Source organism: Zootoca vivipara, chromosome 3 (assembly GCF_965207765.1).
Source record: "Zootoca vivipara chromosome 3, rZooViv2.hap1.1, whole genome shotgun sequence".
In the NCBI taxonomy this organism is placed as follows: Eukaryota; Metazoa; Chordata; class Lepidosauria; order Squamata; family Lacertidae; genus Zootoca; species Zootoca vivipara.
Genome location: NC_142586.1, coordinates 79,964,808 through 79,979,333, shown reverse-complemented (window position 1 = coordinate 79,979,333; position 14,526 = coordinate 79,964,808). Strand labels below are relative to the sequence as shown.

Below are 14,526 nucleotides of genomic sequence, written 5' to 3'. Positions count from 1 at the left end.
AGGTCCTCCGCGGGGCATACCAGGAGAGGCGATTCCGTAGGTGCAAGGGTCCCAAGCCGCATATTCTACTGTCTTCACTGGGACTTCTCCTTAAATGTGGGTTTTTGGTGTGCCATGGTGTTGTTTTAAATTCCTGCCTCCCCCCCCCCTTTAGACCAAAAATAAAAGCGTTTTTTTCTCAGGAGTGTTTTTTTTCCTGAGATACAATGGTGGCCATCAGTGATGGCCACTTGCTTATTTGTGAAAATATTTTATTTATTTATATGCCACTGAATGCCAAGATAGCTTCTCAGTGGTTTGCAAAATGTAGACACTATCCATCTGAACAGGTTTGCTAGTGCAAGAACTTTTAACTGTGCAAGAGAACCACCTTTTTCCCTTCCCACATGTCTGCTGTGTGCCCCATAAACATGCACCAGGGGCTGTTGGGGAACCCCTGGAACAGATTTAGTGGGTGTTTGGAGAGAGAAGAGGGTGCAGACGTTCCATTGCACAACTAAAGCTTCTTGTGCTAGCAATGCTGTTTAGTTGGATATCACCCATAAAAACCAGTTGTACAACTGAGTAGATCCAGTATGGAGCTTTTTCCCCCAGAGTTGGTTAATTTGTTTTTCTTGAAGATAGCTTATTATGATAATTGACTTGCAAAACAACACTTTGTTACATTTCCTAAAAGCATCTCTGAAACAACACTCTCTCCACCCCTTCTTCCTGCTATTTCCAAAGGTGGCTCAGTTGTCTTGGATTGAGAAAAAAGTAGCTGCTGCTCTTTTTGGGACTCCGCCAACTTCAACAATTCATGAAGCTTTGCAGAATTTTCTTAAGGTAGATACTATTTCCCACTCCCTCGTTTCTCTGCAAAAGCCCACCTACCAAGTGGCTGGTGTTCAAGAAATTTGCTCAACAAGTTGTTCTCGGCAGCTATAAATTCAAAGCTCTTCTAAAGGCCAAAGATTTCTGAAATGATATCTGTAGAGGAATAACTGCACGCATCTGCCTGAACTAAATTTAATTCATCTGCTGTGTCAGCGTTTGTTGGGATTTGGGCTGCTTAAAGTGTAAAACACCTTAAGTTTCATATGGAGAGCTGATTATGTGAAAATTGCACTTGTTAGAGCTTTTGGCTTGTGAATAGGATCCTGACTGAAAGAAACCTGGCATGATGTATTGTGCAAGTTGCAAGCTGTAATTTGCAGGTTCTGCCCGGAATAGCTGAGCAGGACCATCCATCCAGTGCCACGCTGGTCCTGCTTTTTGAGCTGCAAACTGCCTTGTGGCCCTCTACCTCATTGAAACTGGGGCCATTTTAATTTAACTTATTTGCCTCAAGTGCCCCCTCACTGGGTCTGTGACCCCATGGGTCCCACAATGCCAAATGTGGTACCTCAGTGGCTGAGTTCCCTGCCATTCTTTGTTCCACACACTTTGAGTTAGTGACGGCAAGCAGTTGCAGCCTCAGCTGCTGGGTTCACCATTTCCTACTGTGCTGCATCTTCCTGTCCCCGGCCTGCTATTGCTGCATGCCTGACAGATATTCCACTACCATCACCAAGTGGTGTAGCCCCTAGGCCTAAGTCCATGGCTAACAGTGCCACCATTTCTAGGAGGAACTTGGTGCTTTATTATAAATATTCTGTTGACTTTGGTGTTCTTGCTGTCCTGTTCTTCATCTTTTTCTCCTCTTGGTCAGGCTGAAGAAATACAACCTGGATATTCGAAACACAATTATGTCTATTTGGCAAAGGTAAGTGAAACTAGTCTGCTCTCTTCCTTTAATATAATGCAGTGATTTCTATTAACTTAGGTACCTGGTGTGATGTTTTCCCTCCTCTCTCCTGTCCAGTGCTACAAAGATCTTGGCCAGAGGACCAATGCGCTGAAGTTCTGTGAAACTGCATCATCAATCCTGTCAGTCACCAAAGAGGTGCGTCTGAAGGCCCATTTAAATGTTATTTATTTATTTATTGGACTTGTATATCACCCTTCATCATAAGATCTCAGGGCAGTTCACAAGATAAAAATACAAGGTTTTTTTTATAAAAAAAAATAGCTAAAAGAAAAAACAACAAAGCAGTAACCTCCCCCTTCCCACAGGCAAATTTAAAAGGCTGTAGAATATTATTCAGCCCAAGGCCTTGTTGAAGAGAACGTTTTCACCTGGCACCTAAAGATATATAATGAAGGTGCCAGGTGAACCTCCCTGGGGAGAGCATTCCACAAAAGGGGGGGTGCCTTGTTTGGCAGCAGTTTCTGCTGCCTCATCAGTCACCTAGGGATGTTATGATACTGTCATGTATCACAGCCTGAATCATTAAGGTCTTTCCCATGCTATTGTTGGCCGTGATGATGAAGTGCAGGATCTGTAGGGTGGTACTTGTCTTCTGCAGCTTTCATGTACCTTAAAGAGTGCCTGCAGAGGAGAGCTTCCTGGTACGTTGTACTTTTATTTCTGTAGAGCAGGAATGGGAAGGTTGTGGCCATCTAAATATTTAACTCCCAAACTCTGTCAGCCCCAGCCAGCATGGCCAGTGGTCAAGTGCTGCTACAGTTGTAGTTCCACTATATCTGGAGGACCACAAGTCCCCAACCTCCTCTTCCTCTAGTGCTCTAGAGCAGTGTTTCCCAACCTTGTGCCTCCAGATGTTTTGGGACTACAACTCCCATCATTCCTGACCACTGGTCTTGCTAGCTAGGGATGATGGGAGTTGTAGTCCCAAAACATCTGGAGGCACAAGGTTGGGAAACACTGCTCTAGAGCAGGCATGTCAAACATGTGGCCCTCCAGATGTTTTGGCCTACAACTCCCATGATCCCTAGCTAGCAGGACCAGTGGTTGGGGAAGATGGGAATTGTAGTCCAAAACATCTGGAGGGCCGCATGTTTGACATGTCTGCTCTAGAGGAACAGTTAGAAACAAAAAAGAGAGAAGTCCTGGGCCCAAATCATTATGAAATATGGCAGTTGCATCCAAAGTAGAAGGTGGCTTGTGACATCCCCAGTGTGACTGATTGCAGTAACACATGGAAACTGGGTAAATCGAGTAAAATCTAATATGATGAAATTATGTTTAAACAGAGGACTATCATAATAGTGGCACTTATTTTAATGAGGAACTGGGCGGCATGCAGTGCAGTTAGTCACACTGATCAGATGAGTTGTGACTGTCTGATTTTGAAGTTCTGCATTAGAATTGTCATAGGCAATTCAGTAAGCAGTCTGGAGCGTTCCTTAAGGCTACGAAGCCCAACATCGGAGGCCCACCATGCAAAGCTTGCTACAAATGCACTTAAATATAAGATGGGTGGTATTTTTTTTGCAGGGAGGGGGAAGACTTGATTCAGATAAATTATATCTCATTTACTTACGCAATAAGTTTGAAATGTGGAATTCTGTAGTGCAAGCTTTGGGACCACTGCTGCAAGCAGGTTCAGGTGGGGAAATTGTCTGGCATCTCTTCCTGTTACTTGACAGTATTTTGGCAAAGATTTGCAATGAGTACAATAAATATCTTTCAAGGCACTGATACATAATTTCTTGGTCTGGTTATGTTGTCTTAATGTTGTTGAAAGCTTGCTGTGGACACATTAATTATGGAGTTGGATAGATTTCTGAAGTCTTCTCAGATCTCCAGTCCAGTTCATGCTCCAAGACAAACTAAAAGGTCCTTGACAACTGTCTGCCTAGCTTGAGATTAAATATCCTTCCCAAGTGGCTTATTCTGCTATTGAATTCTTATGAGGTTTCCTAACACTTGCCCTAAACTGTTATACTGCACTTTAATCCTACAGGGCACATTTCAAAACTCTCCAAGACTTTATTATGTCCACAGAGTTGTTAATTCCTAGGGGTTGCCTGGTTTTTCTGTGTATTGCAGGGTGCTCTGCATTTTATCTCTCCAGCTTACCAGGGCTTGTAATGTGGTCTTCTCAGTGGTGAACCTTCAGTTGCAGAATGTTCTTCTTGTAAGGCAGGCCAGTATTAATCTCCCCATATTGCAGTGGGGATGGGAGGACCAAGGATGAGTGAAAGTAGCTTACCTAAGGCCATCTCATGATATCATAGTGGAGGTGAGGCTTCAGATAGCGGTTTCCTGGCTAATAGTTGGCATTCTTAGCCATTATGGGTCACTGACTCTCAGATGTAATGGGATTACTCTAACAAACCATGACTTGTGTGAACATAAGCAATAGGCATGAACACTCCCTCTTCTTCTCTGCTCAGCTGCAGAGGAGATTTTTTGTTTTATACCTCAGTGTTCAATGACATCTGATCCAGTTGTTTTGAACATCCTGTTGACGTCTGAACCAGGCCTATTTCTTCTGTTCCCCTTCTTGTTTTACATTGAGTTAAAAGTAATCAATATTTCTTTCCATTGTTTCTTCTTCTTCTTATGACGAAACTACCAAATTGCTGGAGACTTGCATCAAACAGCACGTTGCCTCTTCTGTGTATCTTTTTTGCTGTGAGCTAGAAATGAACTCTCTGTGGGAGATCAGTTCCTACCATCTTATCTGCTGTTGGCCAGGAAGCTTTTGTCAATGGATCCCAAAATATCAGTGCCTGCTGAGTGCTAACAACATTGCAGGGCTAAACCCTTTCCCAATTTTCTTCGTGTTTGCCTTGTCCCATCAGTCTGGTGGTTGGGACTGGTGATTCCCAGAGTATAGTGACTGGGAATCAAGCCCAATACACCTTGCATAAAACTGAAGACTAATTCATGCATATACCTGGCTGTGTAGGATACTGCTTAAAATAGAACCAATTTATGGCAGCTCCAAAAGACCAAGAGGCAACTGCTCCATGCAAGTGTCTGTGCAATACTGGTGCCCTCAGCCACAGCATCGCTAAATTTGCAGTGGTCAGAAGTGCCTCATGCTGCTGTGGAGCCACATCACACAGATAACTTGCTGCTTGGAGATGTAGCACCCACAGGGTTCCATTTGAAATGGTCATGTGCATATGAACTGAGCTTTGCAACTGTAGAACAGTGACTGTGGGTGACACCAAATAAATCAAAATGCAAACCGATCCAAAATAATAATAACTATTGTAATAGACTATATTTGACTTTTAAATATCTGTGTTTGAAGAGCCTAGAAATGATGGTAATGTAAGTCACAAACTTCAAGCCACAGGAATGCCTGGGTTCACTTAAAGTCTTCCAAAAGGTGATGACTAGAGGATGAAAACCTTTATTAGTATCTGTTAGAATGTAATGTAATGAATACTTCAATGCAGGAGGAAGTTGGAAAGGAAAATCATTGTATTAGGTTAGCCCCCCACCCTTTGTTCAGCTTTCTACTTAGCTATTGCATAATGATTAAAAGGAAGAATGAACTAGTTGTGTTTTCCTAGTCCATGAACACTGAAAATGATACCTTGTTTTGATGCAGAAATTGGCAATGGGTATAGAAGCTCTGGGTGGTTCCTCATATGCAATGTCCTTTTTTTTCTTTTAGGATAAAGAGGCTGATGAAGATTTAGAAACATTGCTTCCGTCCCTGAGACTGTGAACCAAACAACAACAAGCACTTTTAGTTATGTTTTTGAATGATACTGTGAAAGGCATCTGGGAACCCAGATCCAAGTTCTGAAAGCACACATATGTGGGTCTTGTGGAGTTCAGTGGGGTTTATAGCCATGGAAGGCTTAGAATTTGGGAAAACAGGGCTGAGATGATACTAAAGGGTTGTATCTAAGGCTGGCTTTGATCTGGTGGAAAGCACTTCCACTCGCACAAGATGATGCACCCAGATTCACCAGTTACCTACTGTTGTGTCCTCTGCCTATCCCATAATGTTTCAGAGGGTTTCCCAACCCACGGGAGAAGCTTTTGAGGAGGCAGGTGGGGGGGGAGGGGGTATGGAACACTGCAGTGGATACGGGTGGGATAGGCAAAAATAATGTGCCTCTCATGTGCAAGCAGAAGCGTTTTCCATTATTACTACAAAGCCACTGCTCGGTGCAAACCGGTGATGGAAATCCCAATAATAAAGTCAAGGGGCGGATGGATCTGTCAATTTCAGTTTTCTAAGTTTCTCATTTTTCCAGTCTTAAATTCAGTTCTCCACATTGTGGCAGCACCCTGCAGGATCCCCTCCAGTTTTAAATACTCATGAGAGTTTGCCAGCATTTTGGTGTGAATTTCTCCTCATAAACACAATTTTGTATGCATAATTTTGACTAGCATGGGTACTTTGGGAAGCAATTTTCCCCAATACATTTATGTATGTTATGTTAACTAATACTCATTTCTATGCACACTTTCTCCTAACGTATGCATTTTTTTGTAATATATTGTGCAGTTGGAAAACTGCACTGCAAAATTAATAGAATTGCTAATTTTGAAGGATGGCTGTGTTTCGATTCTCCTGTTGTTCCACAAAATGCAATTTAGGTATGTTCCCCTTTAAATGTGAACTGAATCTAATTTCTTCCCCAACCCTAATGAAGTCTGAAACCCCAGGGGAAAAAAATCATTGGACTGGATTACTTCAAGCCCATTAAGAATGTAGCAGTTGCTCATGTGCAGCAGGAATCTTATGCCTGCATTAACACACTTCTTTACACTAGACACCCATTCGGGCACATATTGTTGGTTATGCTGTAAAAGAATTATCAGTCCACTAGTGGAGTCCAATCATGTGAATGTTTACTGAGAAGTAAAACATTGCCATATGCCTCAGGCATTGCCCTGTTTTGACTGGGCTGAAGTGCTGCTAACTCTGGAGTTGGTTTTAGTTTAAATACTGGTGTTTTCCCCCTCCTTGGCAACATATATTCTTGGGCTCTCTGTAGCAGAACACATCCGTGATCACCTCATTCCTTTTACAGACTTAATTTGCAATGAATAAGTTGTGAATCGGGGCCCTTAGGTGAATGTCGCCAAGGAAATTGGAACATGGAAATCATGCATTTGTCTCTCTAAACAAATTATAGTAATTGTCTCTACTAGTTTTTTTTAAGACTTTGCTGGGAATCTCCAAACATAAAATCCACTGCTGGCAATGGATTTCTTGATGGTCATTAATCGTCCTGAGAGTGACTAGGAAGCTAGTCTTCGTTGCCTACACAGGCATGGAAGGTAAAATTATGTAGCCAGTGTGGTGTAGTGGTTAAGAGCGGTAGACTCATAATCTGGGGAACCGGGTTCACGTCTCCGCTCCTCCACATGCAGCTGCTGGGTGACCTTGGGCTAGTCACACTTCTCTTAAGTCTCTCAGCCCCACCCACCTCACAGGGTGCCTGTTGTGGGGGAGGAGGGGAAAGGAGATTGTTAGCCGCTTTGAGACTCCTTCGGGTAGTGATAAAGCGGGATATCCAATCCAAACTCTTCTTCTCTTGGAAAGTATGTAAGTTGTGGGAGAATTGCTCTTTGGGGCTGTTATTTTAATCTCTGGATTTTAAATAGAAATATATTTTATAAATCATGTATTTACACATTATGCTGTTCTTGAAACATCTGAAATTGAAATATTAAATGAGTTTTGATGGAATTGCCTGCTGTGGTAGTATATTTCTATATGCATAGTGGCAAAGTGAGTTGCTTCAAGGCACTGCTTCTGGTGTGAAGTCTATGCGTATTGGAGAAGGAACCTGAAACGTGGGCAGCATAAAGAGTCTGGAGAGTTTCAAGTCATAGCAGTGAAGCTTCAGTTGTCCTCACCCCTTCCCAGTTTCCACCTGCCCAAATCCACTTATATAAACAGTTTAATACAGGCAATTTGTTGCAATCTGGGCATCTGACCAATTCTTGTTTGGATCTATGATTAGATATTCCTTTCAGACTTCCCAGCATCAAACTTTGTCTTCCATAGGCAACAACTATCTTACTAAATAAATGCATTTGTATATTTGATATCTTTCAAGAGAAATAGATGGTCCTGATGTAAATTTTTACTATCCCATCTGTGGTGGTGTTCCTATAGCGGAGGTGGTGTTGCAACAAAATTGTGCACACTCCAGAATGTCCAAACCTTTAAAATATAGCTTTAAAGGCCCATTTCCCCCTTCAGCACTCTACTCTGCTTCTTATCCACATTGCTATTGATTGCTTCTGCTTTGGTTTATCAACCAAGCTTGTGTCATGTCTACTGTTTCTGCTTCCTCCCAGTCACCTTCTGGAGGGATGACTGCTTAGAAAGGGAGAATATGGAATATTTTCTTGAACATGCACTTCCTGTCTCATCTCTTTCTCTAGCTGAATAAACTGTGTACGCACATCCCTATCCCTACCCCCCCCCAAACAATCCTGGGAACTATAGTTTGAGGGTGCTGTGAATGATAGCTGTGATGATTCAGCCGCTGGAAAACATGCTTTTATCCATAGATCTCAGGGCGGTTCACAACATCAAATTACAACGCTAAGTAGAGAAAGTCCACCTTTCCCAATGCTGACTCGCCTGTCATAGCTGGGGCCGATTTGCATATGTAGCTTGCTAAAGTAGAACAGATTGCTTTTTTACAAATACTGCTCAAAGCCGCAAACAATTCTGGCACTGATAGGTTTCATGTTTACATAATGCTGAAAATAGTTCCCTGTTATATTCTATGCCTAACACAATAATGTTACGTGTTTTCACAGCTAATTGAGACTTGCTACAATAAGCTAGCAAGCATTATTTTCCATACATTCCAGAAGCTTCTGGCATCCATTTTGTGCCATCTTTCTGTGTGATTTTGCCTCCTAGGGATGATGGCTTAGCCACAAAACTAATCTAAAAAGGGGGAGGGAAGGAACGAGCCAGCACCATTTCACTTATGCATGTTTAATATGCAGGCTGTACCGCTCTCCTTCTCTTAGAAGCAAAATAATCTGAACCACTTATTTGCTGAGCCACCCAGAAAACAGTTGTGCTGCCTCCCTGCTCTTTCTTGCCAAACCTAATGTAATCTTAAACTTGTGAGCTACCCAGCCAAGTTTTGAGCGACTTAGTACGTGGTTTTTATGCCAAGCAGACAGGCAAACCACTCAGCAGTGACCACAAGCTTATCAATAAGCTATACCTGACACAAAAGAGTCCCAGGGGCAGGAAGAAGAGCCATAATTCCCAAAGGTTGCTTGACTTTCACATCCTTATGTGCTCTGATTACACATACGTTTATGTGCGTTTGTGCACATGTGTGTGTGTATATATATAGATATAGGTAGATAGAGGATATTAAAAAGTAAAGGGTCTGCATTACTTTTTCCCTTTCGTGTTTACTTTATATGGTCAGTTTATTTTGTAATTAGACCATTTCCCTATACCACATGGGTCATGCAAGGGAGCTGATGCTATACAGTACATGTGGGGATTTTGTAGAGTGTTAACAATGCTTACTATACTTTATTGATCATAGGATAAATGGCTAGTTCTTGCTGCATGGTATTTGCATAGGCTGTTTTAGCACAGCTCCTCTTGTGACACGTTCTGAAGTTGTCTTAGGAACTTGCATAGGCTAAAAGATAGTAAAACAATGGCTATAAATGGCTCTGTTTAAAACTCCCATTATCAGGAAGAGGAGAAACATAATATCACTCTCTAAGGAAACTGGTCTTGTCATTTGAAATATTTACACTCGATGATGGAAAGCAGACTCCAATAAATTGCAGAAGAAACCCCATTTTGTGCTTTTTAATACTCCCCTGGCAGAAAAAGTTCCTACCATATGATATGGAAGCAATCTACCATGTCAGTCATACAAAGGAATGTGTTAACAGCTCACACACAGCATTTATGGGTTTGGCAAAATGCATTTCTTACACATATGTCATTTGCCAGTGTTCTATTAATGGAAATAAATATTATAGCTTAGGGATATTTAGCCATCTTTTTATTTTATGCCTAAACATTACTGCTTTGTCCAAATCACCACTCAAAGTAACTCATACCGCAGGGTCCAGCAAGGGGAGATCTGTGGGTACTATTGATATTATTACGCATTGCAATGGTCACATAGTTCCTATTGATCTTGATAAGCGTACACCTCCATGCATTTAAAATACGTTCTTTCCCCTGAAAATTCCTGGGATTTGTAGTTTATTCCTCACACCCTCTAAACAAACTACAGCTTCCCGCTTTCTCCATGGGGAAGCAACATGCTTTAAATGTATGGCTAATGCACAGGCATAATGCAGATAAAAGTACACATTCCCAGGTGCCAACAAATCCAATTGCCAGGCGAACACTGGTGGACTGGCCCTCCCTGTTCTGGTGGGTAATAATGAGGCTTTTAAGTTTTATTGTTGCTTGTCTGTGATGATTAGACTAAATTGAAAGGGTGAAAATCACTCTGTAGGAAAGGGGCAGGGAACCTGTGGCCGTCTGGATGTTGACGGGAGTTGGAATCCAATAAAATCCAGAGGAAGGGATATTTTCCCTCTTTGCTGCGAGATAATACTTATTGAGACTGGGAAAATAAAGAGGGCTGGTGCTTTCAGTTTTTTTGTAGTGGCGATTGCAAGGGACTAAATGCCAAATCTGAAGAAATTTGAAATAGGAGAGGTTGGGTACTTTTTTTTGAAGGGATTCCTACTTCGGATTAGTAATTTAAACTTTGCAGGTTTGTTTGCATTTTGAACACTAGCACCAATATGGTAATGCAGCCCCACTATGGAAAGGGCACTAAACACCTTGTCCACTATGATACTGCTCCCAGTATTTCCATTTTTGTACTAGCACTGCCAGCTGCTGTGTGCACATACTCTAGGAGTGCTATACGAAGAGAGAGTTGTAGTTGTAGAAACATATTCACGCTGAAAAACCTTCAGTCATACTGACTCTGGTCAATGCAGGCCGAGATTGTCCCAGGGGTCAAGCCTGCTTTTGAGTTCCTGTGCGTAGCTGTGCATTTTTCGTCCTGATTGCACTGGTAATTGCTATTGAAGGAAACGCTGGGCCAGCAGTACAGAAGGTTCCCATTAGTGCTGAAAGCAGAAACATGTGGGAATGTCATGAACAACTTGCTGGCTCATTTCAGCCTCAGGGATTCCTGATTGATCACTTGAGGCTGGCCAGTCCCCTTCATTACGCACGGCAGAAGGGGGCAAATATGCATGAAATAGCCTGAAAGTTGCTCTAAAATAATAGAAGATACAAAAGGGGGAGGTCACATTGCTCTCTGTTGCATCTGTTGTTGTCATTTGTCTTGGGAGACAACGGAGGAGTGTGCCTTTTGGGGTGAACTCAAACTGTTGGAGAGTTACACTGCCTGTTATTGCATCAATAATAATAATAATGCATATTTCAGAGGATCAGAGTTCCTAATAGACAATGGCCTGGGTTGCACATTTAGAAGTGAATGTGCCCTATTCTTGCCTGGTGGATCTCCATGCAGCCTATTTCTTATGGTGTTGTACAAAGGTTTTTGGCTTATTTCTGGTTTACCACTCATAGTTTGACTGAATATCTTTCTTTTTGGAAATAAACCACAGTCCATGTTTGGAATGCACCACAAGCTATAGTAGTGAGCTGCACAGGAAGGTGGTGGGGAGAGGGAGAAGCCATGCAGGAGTTCGTGTGAGCAGATAGACGTATGTTCACCATTAAACCATCATTTAGGTAATACAGTGGTACCTCGGTTTAAGTACACAATTGGTTCCGGAAGTCTGTACTTAACCTGAAGCGAACTTTCCCATAGAAAGTAATGGAAAGTGGATTAATCCGTTCCAGGTGGGTCTGCGGAGTACTTAAACTGAAAGTACTCAAACCGAAGCGTACTTAAATCGAGGTATGACTGTACTGTCACTTACATACAATTGCCAGGGTATTTGTACATACTATATCAACAATACCTTCAACAACCCTGTAAGGTATACCAGCCTCACAGCAGGAAGCTGGTTGCAGGCTTGTTTTAAGCCTCTTACTATTTGGTTCCTGGCAAGTCCTCTTTATATCCCTCTTAAAAGAATAAACACAACACAATCTTGTGTAAAGTATATAAAATATTACTCACATCATCAGTTCACATTTGGATCCCTGAAGGCAGACTTAGTTACAAAGTATATGCATTTGGCTCTACGCCATGGGGGGGGGATAATCCCAGTGACTGCAGACTAGCAGTCACTGCAGCTCACGCGACGAAAGGAAGATGGAGAAGAGTTGAAAAGAAGGGAAGTGTGCTGCATGCCTTGCCCTTTTGTTACCTGAACAGGTAAGGTCACACCCACCTCTAGTCACATGCAAGAGGAAGGATGCTCCAGGCCAGGAGGAAACAGGAAGTTTTCGACTGGCTGGACCAAACATTCCCCCGCATGTCTTCTCTAGGAAAACAAGGAATGTTGTACTTGACAGCTACTTATGTATCACATCCCACATTATTCCCATAGGGCAATAGTGGTTTGCTGAAGGCCAGCTAGTAATTCATAGTGGAGAGATTTGAACTAGGGACTTCCTAACGATTGGGGTAACATCAAGAAAAGCCTTCAGAAGCAACAGCTTCTTACCTTAACTTACATAAATGTAACTATTCAGGGGGGGTGCACTGTCATCTGTTTTTCATACTGGTTTCCCCACCCTCCTTTGAATGGCTTTTTCAGACTGAGTTCCTCCTCCATAGCAGGGGTGAAAAAACCTTCCCTTGGGCATAATCTGTCGGGGGCACTGGGAGGTGATAGGCAGGGGCTCCCCATTATTTCTTTCTGAGACCTACACCCTCTGATTAAATGTGGTCAAGATAGTAGCTCTAGTGTAGGGATGGATGAACCGGTCTATTTCTGGTATTTAAAGTAATTGAATATACAGTGGTACCTCACTTACAAGCACCTCTGGTTACTAATCCTTCGGGATATGCAAGTGGCAAACCCAGAAGTATTTTTCCGGGTTTCGCCATGCATGCATGAGCAGAAGCGCTCTACAGAACAGGCACCTCCGGTTGCAAAAACCTTAGGATCTGACCGGAGCTCTGGAACGGATCCCGTCTGCAACCGGAGGTAACACTGTACTTTTGAGCCCAGAACCATATTGGGACATTCAAAAAGTGCCAAAGGAAACAGCTAACTGCCGACTCACACATTAAAACAGAAAGTGTAGTAGATCTAGTTCCTTTGCATCAGATATTTGCAAATCCCCAAACAATTCTACTTTGAAGTGTTTGCCATTGCCAGATCAGCCTTGCACCACTTGGTAGCCTCAGATATTTTGGACCACAACTGCCACCAGCCCTAGTCAGCATGGCCGTGCTAGCTGGGACTGATGGGAATTGTAGTCCAATACATCTGGAGTTGTGGAAGACGGCACTAGGTTGCCTTTCAAGAGTTGTTTTTCTAATGTCTATTTTGTTCTCCCTGCCCCACTCCATCCTCAGACACAGAGACTTTGTTTACATTTAGCTCTTCCCATTTCCCCCTCTACCTGATCCCGCTTAACAATACTGAGACTTAGCTTCTGTTGTAGGTTTCCTTTCCCCCTCCAGAGTGGATTAACTGCTCTGCAAGGGGCTCAGTGTTGCCAGCTTCCTAGTCACGCACTTTAGAAGGTACTGTTTGGCATCAACATGCAGGATGTTAGTAGGAGACACAAGAGAGACAGAGAATGCATTAAAAACAGAAACAGCTTCAGGGAGGGAAGCTACTTCCCTTTTGTTCTTGCATCACTTGCACCGTTTACCCCACAAGGCACATTGTTCTGGACTGCAGATACCAGAAGACAAGAGGCCAATGCAGTTGTATCTCGCAGCAAGCTGCAACATGAGCCAGGGCTTCAGACTGAAGCTGTTCAACTGAACTGAACCTCAGCAACAGGAAGGAAGCACCGTCTCGCTAGACGCAGGAGAAATCCCCCAAACAAAGCTTCTTTTCCAGTCCAGAGGGTTTCTAGGGAAATATTTTAATCTTCAGGTCTATTGTTTTGCTTGATCAATCATCTCCAAACAGAGACATTCAATCCAAAAGCCACAACTGAGGGGGAAACCTGTATTAAAAATTAAAGCTGTGTTTATACAAACCCAGAGGCAAGAAACCATGCAAGTTTGATTATTATTATTTATTTATTATTTAAATGGATACTTGCAGGATGCAGGCTCCATGTCGGCACCTGGAATCCTCAGGTACCTGCCAGAGCTTCAGTGCCCCAGCAGAGCCCCCCAGCATGGACTCCAGGACCTCCACTTCAGGAAGCAGAAGCCCTGGAGTGACACTATATTAGGTGGCCCAGGGTATTGTGGGAAATTAAAATGGACGCTCCCAACAATCTTTGAAGCGTCTTGAGTAGGGTGATGACTTTTTCATTTCCCCCCCCCCAAAAAAATTATTTCCTGTAGCACAAATGGATGAACTTTTGCCTATTAATGACTAAAATGAGGTATATTCCATTGAAATATTTAAAAAGGTTATGCACAAACCGTTTTTAATTTTTTTGTATGCCGTTTTACCATTTCATAAAATTTTATTAACAATTCTATATATATTTCATATCAAATTTGGACACAACACCACATTCCACAATGGGGAGTGTTCTTAGCAACATAGGGTATACAAATGTCACACCTGCGCAAGGTAAAAGCCCCTTTTTGGGACCTCAAAACTCAGCCAGCAGACCCTGCCGG

General features: G+C 42.6%; 1 protein-coding gene across 1 annotated transcript in view; it reads left to right on the top strand.

The window, feature by feature from the left end:
- Positions 1–7,496, top strand: part of RMDN2 (regulator of microtubule dynamics 2) — a 29,058-nt gene extending 21,562 nt beyond the window's left edge. The window contains exons 8-11 of the mRNA XM_035108273.3: positions 727–825; positions 1,691–1,744; positions 1,844–1,924; positions 5,460–7,496. Coding sequence (XP_034964164.3) covers positions 727–825; positions 1,691–1,744; positions 1,844–1,924; positions 5,460–5,513 — 288 coding nt within the window. The 3' untranslated portion in view covers positions 5,514–7,496. The remainder of the gene's footprint in view (positions 1–726; positions 826–1,690; positions 1,745–1,843; positions 1,925–5,459) is intronic.
- Positions 7,497–14,526: the final 7,030 nt, after the last annotated feature.